The 10,872-nt window shown below is 38.6% G+C and overlaps 1 protein-coding gene across 4 annotated transcripts; it reads left to right on the forward strand.

Moving 5' to 3' along the window:
- Window positions 1–5,356: 5,356 nt before the first annotated feature.
- tmem129 (transmembrane protein 129, E3 ubiquitin protein ligase) lies at window positions 5,357–10,360 on the forward strand. Of its 4 annotated transcripts, XM_062393432.1 has the most exons (8): window positions 5,497–5,637; window positions 6,347–6,435; window positions 6,534–6,592; window positions 7,751–8,005; window positions 9,271–9,449; window positions 9,529–9,688; window positions 9,787–9,859; window positions 10,035–10,360. In XM_062393432.1, exons 3-8 carry the CDS (start codon window positions 6,548–6,550, stop codon window positions 10,217–10,219), a joined length of 897 nt encoding a protein of 298 aa, XP_062249416.1. In that variant the 5' UTR covers window positions 5,497–5,637; window positions 6,347–6,435; window positions 6,534–6,547; the 3' UTR covers window positions 10,220–10,360. The 4 variants fall into 4 exon arrangements, with proteins under 4 accessions (XP_062249413.1, XP_062249415.1, XP_062249414.1 ...); XM_062393429.1 differs by lacking the exon at window positions 6,347–6,435 and having other exon boundaries at window positions 5,357–5,637; XM_062393431.1 differs by lacking the exon at window positions 6,347–6,435 and having other exon boundaries at window positions 5,357–5,637; window positions 9,783–9,859; window positions 10,035–10,178.
- Window positions 10,361–10,872: the final 512 nt, after the last annotated feature.

Consider the following 10,872-nt stretch of genomic DNA (forward strand, 5'->3'; position numbering starts at 1 on the left):
CCTTATAAAATATCTAATTAAAACCTAATTACAATATGATTATACATACCTATGGATGTCTCTTTTCTATACAATTTTAGCATGGAGTCCCAGCACTGACAGGTTTTAGCCAAGTTGTTCACATCCTGTGTGGAGGCATAACTGAAACTGCAACCATAATAATCAGGGACTGTCCAGATTTAGATCTACGGAAAAAAATTCAGCTTGTGTTTGTTTCTGCTCACCTCATGATTTTTATTCTAACATGATTTAGATTCCTTTAGATTGTGTCTACATCGCCTAATTGTGTGTTAAAGCTCAAAGGGAGCTCTGAACTCCCTAATGAAAAGGAGAGTGTTGACACCTTATGCCATGCATGGAACCTTCCTGTGATGATAAATGACAACCGAAGATCGCTTTTTGCTTTTAATGACTATTGTACTCTCACTTAGGAATTGGAAGGATCATGAGGCAGATATGGACTTAAAGAGGCTACGTTGTGGTCTGTCATTAGTGAATGTCCAGATGTAGCTTCAGCTATCTTTCCAAGGGAGTAGAGTTCTGTGTTGACTCAAGACATACATAGTTATTATCGGAAATGTAGTTTTGGCTTTGCTGAAAGTTAAGTTTTAAGGGGACTATCAACAGTCAAGGACAATAATTTTATTTCAAGATTGATTGTCTGCTTGGTGTTTGTGTGTCTAGAGTATTTTGGACCATATCAGCTACTATGATTTTGGGGGGGGGGGTTGCACGGTGGTGGTGGATACCATCATTATTTGGTCGGTAGATCTTGTTGAGCTGGTCATTTCAAGAGTAGGTCACAAGCCTGTAAAGTGTGGGCACCCCTGATCTAGAGCTAACAAAAACATTGACAACGTTCTCAGATGTTTCTTATTCTCATATTGCACAGGAAGAAGGCTGTCGTAGAGACTTTTATGTGTGAGTCAATTGATATGTCCTGGTCAAACATAAGTCCAAGGTACCTCACAGTTGAGCTGGGCGCCAAGCTAATGCCATCCAATGCCAATGTAACCCTTCAACTCTGCCCACTAGTCAAACCGTTAGCTGGGGGAAATCTGCCTGATACAAGTGTGAAGGGCATGAAAAACCCTTAAAAGTTGGAGGAAAACTTTTTGGGCTGCAAAAACTTCCTGTTTTCTCCGAATAACCAAGTGACATAAAGAATACAAAAACGGCAATCTGCCCTATAGCAATGACTCATATTTTCAGCTACGGTAATTTACCCTCTCTTTCACAGGTTGGAGAAATGAGCTGTTAATAGGTTATAATTGTATTGTAGATATTGCCAATATCTTGATTTTGTCTTTACCTGTAAATATTTACATCTCAATGAACACTCGTGTTCGTATAATAAAACTCTTAATTTTAGTAGGTTTTATACCAATAAATATTTGCATCTTATTGAAGACCCTATTATTATTATTGTTATTTTTACGTTTTGCTTTCATTTTTAAATTGAATATAGTCTGTACATGAATGATATAATAATTTATTAAGAAACAGGAACTCCGTTTTGAAGTTTTTTAAGATGCAAGGAGATGTAGGAAATGGTAAATGGTTTTGTATTTATATGGCCCTTTTCTAGTCTTGATGACCACTTAAAGCTCTTTAAAGTACAGTTTTACATTCACCCATTCACCCACACATTCATACAGTGCATCTATTAGCAACACTTTGTTGTTCCATGGGGGGCAGGTCGGGGTTCAGCATCTTGCCGCAGGACACTTCGGCAAGCAGATGTGAAAGACTGCGAACTGCCGACCTTCAGGTTGGAGGACGACCACTCTACCCCTCAGCTAGTGATGGCGAGATGAAGGTACATGAAGCTTTGAAGCTTTCCATCCAATTGGTTCGCTCATGGGCCGAAGCTTCATGGTGCTTCATTTGCTCTACTGCGTCATCAAGTGGTAATTAAATGTAATGCAATTATAATGAAACCATGGCTTCGGTGTGTGAAGCTTTGAATTGAATAAAATAATGAATGATGTTTGTGATGCAAATACATGTACACGTACAAAATGGATGACAGTTAATTTATTTTTATTTACAAAAACAACAGCTTCTCAACAGTGCTGGGTTTAATTTTTTAGAAATAATTTCGCCTGCTTTAGAAACGATCATTTCACAGCGCACAGATAAGGCTGGGGTACAAAGAAAAGATACCGCAAGTTCGTACAAGTTAGGAAATAAATTCCTATTCTCCCTCCAATACTCAGAATATATTGAAAGCAAACGCACAATAAAGTCCCAAGACAAGTGTGGGGGGGAATCCATTGCGTTTCGAGGCCCCTTTTATTTTGAATTGCACACCAAACCCGCGAACCCTCTCCTGAATCAGTGACGTGCTCGGCCGGCTCGTGAGGCTTAAATTGCATCGCATACGTCATCAACACAAGCCTCGATACGCGCTTCATAAAAATCAATCTCGATTACTCGACACACGCTACCCTCAGTCACAGCCGCCCTTCAATAGATATTCTATAATTTTATTCTATAATATAGGAATAGAAAAGTAAAAAGAAAATGATCGTTAATGAGTCTCATTATTATGGAAATAATTCAGTTAGCATCCCAATAATTCAAAGGGAATTCAGATAAAAACTGAAAGAAGTAAATATATTTCGCTAGTAGCAAAAGTACTGTCACACAAGTACTTAGTTAAAAAAAATAATCAGCATTCCTCTGAGAGAAAAATATTAACTTGAGTAACATCACTTAGTAACCGAAGTTACATAGTGTTGGCTTATCGTAATATGCATGGCACTCTTTTGATACAACAGCATTATTCCAAGGTTCAGTGGGTATGATTTAGGTGAAGGGAAGTTAAATTTAAAATAATCCTATTGATACTTTCACTAGTGTGTGATCTACTAGATTGAACAAATTGTAGTTTTCTTTACTCTTGAATGGGTCTTTTATTGAAATACTTTATATCTACATTGGGACCTCTCTACGGTGGCCCCATTGTTTTTTACAGTATCCCAGACTGGACAAACTAAACAGTTTCTAAAGAGAGTTTTAACTTTGACGACTGAAAGCTACCAAAGGTTCTCTATCATTTTTGGAAGGGGAGGCTGCGGTGTGGGGTATTCAGCTGCAATATGCAGCTTCACCACTAGATATCACTAAATTCTATATGCACAGAACCTTTAATAGGTATCATAGTAAACGCATTTGAATCTCACCTGTAAGCATATAGTAAATGTATTAAATATTTATAGAAATTAAATGAGTAATGGCTGGCAATAATATCTAAAAAAAATCTTTACTAATCCTGGTATTCATGCTCAAACTGATTAATGGATAACTTTGTCATCTTCCATTTGTATTGATGAGATATACCAGACTCAGCAAAACTGATGAACGAAGTAAATATGGTACACAAAATTAGACTTGTGCTTGAAATAAATAGTGTCTCTTTTCCTTGTGAAAAGAGACACTATAGAATGCAAAGGAAATCTGCTGTCCCAGATAGCAGATAAACGTTGAATCAACAACGGTTCACTGTTAAGGAATGATACCATGAGGTAGATGAGGGCTTCCAAAGTGTATCTGATGCATATATTAGTATGATACAGGTGGAAAAAGCTATGAAATTCTTTTCATGGACAAGTTTCTGGGTTAAGATGCTTTAAAAGTCAATATCTAGACATTTTTGGGAATATCGTAAAGACATTATTTTCCTTACTATAAAATAAATAATTAAAACCCACATTCTTCCAACTATTGTGAAACCTGTTTAAGGTTTATCGATGCCAACAGATTAAAGACAGGCATCTCACCAATAATCTCAGACACACAATTGGGTTTTATAAAAGGACAATCAATTAAACTCAATATACTGTATGACTTCAAGTGTAAAAAAAAAGAGTACGCTTTCGACATGATTGAACACAATTAATGCGTCATTCTTTGGAAAGACTTGGTTTAGAAGACAAATTTATTCATTAAATCAAACCACTTGATAAGGATACTAAGAGAACAATGCCTTGCAACAAGTCACATCCCCAAGATTCTTAATTCATAAAGGTATCAAACAAATTCCCAAAATCACGATTGATTTTATCTCAGAGGCATCTGGCTTGAAATTAAAACTTTAATAAATGTAAACTACTTCCAATTCATAACTCCCCTCTGATGACAATTCAGAACATCCCTGATAGATCAACCATTCATTATCTGGGCATACATATTACAAAAGATAATACTTCAGAAAAATTTAACAAATGTAAATTCTATGTGAACTTGTGGTCTCAAAGAGACACCTGCATTAATGGTTGAATTTTCTAAAGGAAACCAAGGCATTTCAAGATTCATCTAACCAGGTTATTCTGTGATACTTCCCAAAAGGCAAGTAAGCTGTAGACATTTAATTTTAAAATGAAATTTTAGTTATGCTTTTTTTGATGAAGATATACATTACTGGTTACATTACTTTTCCATTTTATTTAGCTGACGCTTTTAAGCAAACCAAAGCGATTTACAATAAGTGCAATCAACCATGATGGTACAAACCAAGAAAAAGAATCAAGTAAGTACAATTTGAAATTATATGCAATGGTTTTAAAAAAGTGCCTCTTGTAAGTGCCATATAGGTGCAACAAAACAGAATATATATTTGTTTACTAAGGTGTCGTCGGAAGAGATATTTATTTCGTATGTTTGGAGAACCTGTTTTTTTCTTGACAAAAGAAAATTTTATTTTTGGTTTGCATTTCAGAAATATTACTCATGACTTTTGGAAATTATTTTTGCATTATATATTTCAGAAGGAAGTGTTGCTGAGAACCCCCTAAAATAAACGAAAGGTTTGTGTTGTTTTTGTTTTGTTACAGATCTTTCTAATTTCGTATCCATTTCTTTTTCATATATTCCCTATGCCCCATATATTTTTTGTTCGTGACATTATGCTTCTCCGAGGTCTGATTTTTTAAGAACTGTTAACCGTTAAATGTCTTATTTGGTTTGTAATGTATTTATATACACTTCAACAAAGAAAAAAAATGGACTCCGCATTTGTTAAACTAGGTTGTTTCAGATTTTTGAGCATGACGATCAAACTTGGCATCTCTGATAGGGCACTGTCACAAGCATGACACTATATATAAAAATAAGTAGAGAAAAGTTAAAGAAAAAACTGAGGAATTAGGAGAAGGACTTATACATCTCAAAACTGTAATCAAGGGTTTACATTTTTTGGGGGGAAACCGGATTAATGAAGATGATTCAGGTTTTTTTCCTCTCTATTTGATGGTCTGACCCACACCCCAGCAGGTGGCGGTAATGTGCGTTAAATGCTAGATGCCAACCGCCTACAAAAGAAGAAGAAGACTCCTTTAACGTAAGCGGAAATGTTGATTTCTTCATCCAGTTGAGGAAAAGTAAACAGTCCGGTCGTGAGGCGGTAGACAGCAATAAACAGACCAAGTATGGAGAGTCCGGAGTTGAGTTTTACTTTGGCCTACATCGTTTTCTGTCTCTGCTTCATGTTTACACCCAACGAGTTCCGCTCGGCCGGTTTGACCATCCAGAACCTGTTCTCGTCCTGGCTGGGGAGCGAGGATGTGGCATTTGTCCAGTTCCACATAAGGAGGACCAGTGTCACCGTGCTGGTCCATTCCGCCCTACCATTAGGTAAAGCATGACAGTCTCTCTCTTTCATGCATAGTTTATACTGAAGCTTTCATGGCAGCAATTACATCTTTATTTATTCATTTAAAACCCACGGGGACAGGATTAAGGGGACGCTGCATCAGAACATTACAGAGAGGTGTGAAGTGGAATGAGAAACTGTAATGAAAATAGCCTGCAGTGAAGTGGAGGGGACAAAAGAACGACCGGCAGAGCATTTATGATGTGTGCTGGAGAAAGTGCTGCATATAATGGCTCTGTAAGGATGTGTGTTTAAAAGGGTGGATGGCAAAATTGTACTTTAAAGTCCTTGGGTGGTTATCAAGACTAGAAAAGTGCAAATGTAATTACAGACCATTTACCTATCGCTTATGCTGGAAAAAGTCCGGAAGACTTCCTGCATCCTCTCTGTGAGTATTAAGGGCCACCCCAGACTGCAGACTGCAGAATTATACAACTTTTATCTTTATATTGCTCATTTATAAAACAGCCTACTAAGGTATATAGTTTTACAATTTATGTTATTTGTTCTAGATTCTATTTCTATTTTTATTTATAACTACATTTCCCCCTAGCGCTGCATGCTTTCTTGTGTTGTTGTGTCAATTTTAGATTTCTTCAGAGAAGGATCAATAACGGTCAAAAAGTCTTACAATATATTAAAATTGTTTGTGCTGGACACCAAATATTTCTTTGCACTTTTTCATGTAAGTCTAGCACTGTAACAAGGTCGGAGTTTGAGAATACAGACTGAAGTCCCTCATATCCTCCAGCTCTGGGCCAGTTCAAGTTTTTATACAGGTGCACTCAAAATGTAGATTTGACTAGTTGGTATGATTTTGAGCGGGTGCTCATGTCATTGGGCTTTTTGCTTATTTCTATGTTATTCATATCTTCAGGTTACTACCTTGGGATGTGTGTTGCTGCTCCGGAGAAAAAATTGGGATACTTTCACCAGGTTTGTGTGACTGCAAAACACTTTAGGAGTTTATATACATATGCCGGTTACATGCACTATGCTATACAACACTGTCCCAAAATTCCTCTTTCATTGATTGATGTCTTTGTAAGACGAAACATTATGGAAACCCTCTTTGAATGGCCACTGTCTTGTGCCTGTGTATCTCAGTAGACTCACAGAAAGTATTCCCGATTCTTTCAGTTCATCAATAAACCTATTACATCATCCATCACTCTAATATTTCAGCTAAATTAGTTTGTTTATCCCTGAAAGACTTCCTCTGAAACATAGACTGCTCTAAGCTGATTTCAGACATATCGGACATTCTACGAAGGGGCTGTAAGTGTGAATGCAAATGTCTGATTGCGAGCCTCTGAACTTCCTCTGAACTTTCTCTAGCCAGTCCCCTTATAAAAACACAGCATAAATTCCCTGCTGGATTAACCCCGACTGAGTGGGGCTAACATGCGGCAGACGCAAAAAAGTAAAAGAATTATCTCAGGATGAAAAAGCAGAGTCATATACAAAGAAGAGCTTTTGGTGAGGGGCTGCCGACAGCGTTTAACTGTAAGCAAAAACGTGTTCTCCGCAGCAGACTTAATTTGTTACTTTTTTGCCTCTGTATGCTGCACCATCGTACCTGAACACACTGGAGATTTCTGTGTTGTTGTGAAAGCATCTTAACAGGGAATCTCCTGCTGCTCTGTACAGGTGTGACAGGCAACCGCTCGATAAAAACTGGACCCTGGACTCTGCGCATATTATCCAGAGGTCATGTCTGAAAACTGCTATATTCAGCTCAATGTTTTACAGAGTGAAGGAGGTGCACTGCTGGTCTGAATGAACCCAAACTGATTGGTATTGTGTCTATGAATTAGCATTAAATCTCTTAAAGTCAAGCCATATTTTCTCCAGATTTTGTTTTCATTTGGGACTGAGTCAGTCCTCTCTGGTCAGAGGAATACTTTATGCATTTATTAATCTCACTGATTTGTCAAAGTCATTGATAATTGTTGTCTAAATAAATGCGCCGGTATTAATGTTGTGACACATCCCTGTGTGAGGTATATCTGCTTGACATTTTCCTGTGGAAATGAGGAGCAACTTTAAGGTACAAAATTATGTCTAATATTTACATGTCTGTTATTTCACCAGGTTAATGACAGCTGGAGAGCATTTTTCCTCCTCTCTATCTGCCTCCAGTTGACAAGCTGGACAATCGTCATCTACTGGTCCCAACATCACTGGCACAATCATCCAATCAGCCGTGGCCTGCAAGCCCAAGAACGGCCACCTTACTCCGACTGGTCTGTTGCATCCAGCATAAACACGGAGTTCAGACGGATAGATAAGTTTGCCACAGGGGCACCAGGAGCCAGAGTCATTGTAACTGACAGCTGGGTGCTAAAGGTGAGTTAAAAAAACGATATAGTATATTCTGTTTGGATGTATGACCACCTTCATTAATAGGGTCCATTAGTTACTTTAAAATTCAACTTTTATTTGGCTTGGCTATAATAAAATGCAGTTCCTAACTTGCATCACATCAAGAGGTGAGGACTTGCACAGGCTTCGTTTTAGAGCAATTCTTGAGCAGCTCTGTCCTGACAACTGAAATTGAGGGTTCTTTTACTTGGCAAAGTTTATGGTTAATAACGTGCATGATTTTTTTACTAATCCTGATCATTTATAATAGACACGTGTATCTCATTCTCACAATGCTTTATACAGAATTTGGTGTTGATTGGAAAAAATAAATAGAAAGGTGATGTGACATTACTGTTTTAAAATGTGTGCAATTTAGCAAAAATCCATCATGGCCCAAGTTATGGTCCAAGGGGCTTTCCTGTTGAAGACATTGAGCTGGACCTGTGTGTGAGATTTAAAGTCAGTCGAACAAACTAGATGAGGGGCGTGGCCTGTCAAATCTAATTGCACCATCATGAGACAGATCTGGCTCGAATTTCTTGAGCTTTACTTTTACATTATTTTTAATGTATAAACCAATTGTTATGTTTCTAGCTTAAAATATGTCATAGAAATCCCGCAATAATGCAAAAGTAGGCAACGCCCACTTCCGTCAATCAATTCGGCACTTTAGATGTTAGTTTGTAGTTGCCCTAGAGCAAGGGTGATAAAAACTACGACTCATAGGCCATCTGCAGACAGCCATCCATTTTTAATTTGCCCTTATCAAAGTCTATAAATATAATTGACTATTGCCCACTGTATTGCACTTCTTAGTTTAAACACTAGATGGCGCAAAACTTACTCCTGACCTGCTAGCTGTCCATCAGACCGCTGCAACAGCCACCCCCCCCCCCCCTCTTCCCTTCTCTCCTGATACAAAAATATGCATGCACGCAGGAGAGTTTTCTGGATGGGCGAGGATGTGAGCAGTCACCTGTGAGAGGGTGAATCATGGCATCAAGCAATGAGAAGAAGAAGCAAATCTTTCTGACAATGACAATTATGTTGTTATTTTGTCCCTAATTTGGTTCTCAACAACTAACATAATGTATTGAATGTATTTCAACTTTTTTTGAGCAGTGTGTGATGATGAGCATGATCCACCATCTTGCCTTGTGTAGCATTGCCATTTCATGTTTTAATTTTGAAGGTATTATACATCAGTATGAAAAAAAATCAATTTACATTCATCAATATGTCTGAAGCCTTTTGTCCATCTCCAGGTTACCACCTATCACGTGTACATGGCCTTACAGAATGAATGTCATGTGACAGTGACTGAGTCCAGGCAGCACCAACTGAGTCCAGACTCATCCTCCCCTGCACAGATCTTGACTTTAAGAGTGGACAGCATCAACCCTGCCATCAGACACTTTGATATCAGGTGTGTTTTTAGAAGCTCAAAATCAACAGTGGTCTTGCATGTGCAATGTCAGACAAAAGCACTTTCCCACTGTTTCCAGGCTTAACTCTACAGAGTATGCAGAGCTCCGAGAAAAACTCCATGCTCCCATCAGAAACTCTGCCAATGTAGTGATCCACCAAACTATCAGTGAACTCTTCCTGGAAACATTCAGAGCACAGGTGGACCTTAATGAGCCATACACACTTCCTATTGGACAGGTACACTGCTGTTTATGCTCCTGTGATGATAATTCAAGTTGTGTCACTCTGTTCATTTCAATTAAAATGTAAAATGAATGTGTTCTCTCCATATGCAGGAGATGGAGCCCTGTATTGGCTGTATGCAGGTTTCAGCAAACACCAAGTTGGTCAGACACTGCCAAACAGAAGGTGTGTGTGTGTGTGTGTGTGTGTGTGTGTGTGTGTGTGTGTTATTTTTTCCCCATTCTTGTACTTTCTTTCTTTCTTTTTGAGGACCAGTTTGACAATGAGACTGGATTAGGTCATTTTGGGAAAGTGTTTTTTTTTTTACTTGATCTGACTGCATGACTGCTATATGTTACAGGACCCTTTAATGAGTCAGACTGCCAGCTGTGCATGTGCAGACCCATGTGGTGTCTGTCCTGTCTGGGTCGATGGTTCGCCAGCCGCCAAGATCAGCAAAGACCTGAGACCTGGTTGTCCAGCAAGGTCCCCTGCCCAACCTGTAGAGCCAAATTCTGTATTCTGGATGTCTCTGTTCTTCACTGAGAAGACAAGTACAGATCCAATATTATATATATTTTTTTTTAAATAAGAGGTTTAAAATCACACCTGTGTTGGTCTATGTAAAAGTTTTGTTTTGCAAATGTTTGTGTGGCTTCATATATCACAATAAACCGGGACACTTTGCATTGTATCTCATATACATTATACTATAGCTGACCGATCTACCAGGGTCATGGTACGCTGTCGTTGCAGCATCTTCCACCTGGATATACGGAGTGAGCTGATCGGCCAGTGGTGCAGATAGTTCCTTATTTCTGTGCCCAGATTTAAAGATGTGTGCCACTCAAAGCCTGTGTCACGACCCTGCTCAGAAACTGTGACAAAAGAGAGGGAGACGCTGGTTGAAATCCAGAAAAGTTATTTATTTAATAAAATGATCTGAATGAATGAAACACAAACTAAGAAGGCATTTAGGTGTGTTCATTAGTGGAATCAGTTGTGAGGGTATGGGATGCATGAGTGAAGCGTTGTATGATGTGGAGGTGATGCTAAACGGACGAGAACAAAGCAAGACTATGCATGAAAGTCAGGCGAGTGAGAGAAAGAGCCTCAGCCAGGAGGACAGGCTTTTATAGGAAGAACACTGGATCCTGGTCCTTCAAACTGTGAGAGTCTCCACCCACCACCTGCCACAT

The sequence above is a fragment of the Platichthys flesus genome, chromosome 8 (genome assembly GCF_949316205.1).
Source record: "Platichthys flesus chromosome 8, fPlaFle2.1, whole genome shotgun sequence".
Taxonomy (NCBI): domain Eukaryota; kingdom Metazoa; phylum Chordata; class Actinopteri; order Pleuronectiformes; family Pleuronectidae; genus Platichthys; species Platichthys flesus.

Coding starts and splice junctions, on each gene's coding strand:
- tmem129 (XM_062393429.1), top strand. CDS start 5,433: ATGGAGAGTCCGGAGTTGAGTTTTACTTTGGCCTACATCGTTTTCTGT. Junction 5,638..6,533: donor CCATTCCGCCCTACCATTAG/GTAAAGCATGAC, acceptor TCATATCTTCAG/GTTACTACCTTGGGATGTGT. Junction 9,860..10,034: donor CAGACACTGCCAAACAGAAG/GTGTGTGTGTGT, acceptor TATATGTTACAG/GACCCTTTAATGAGTCAGAC.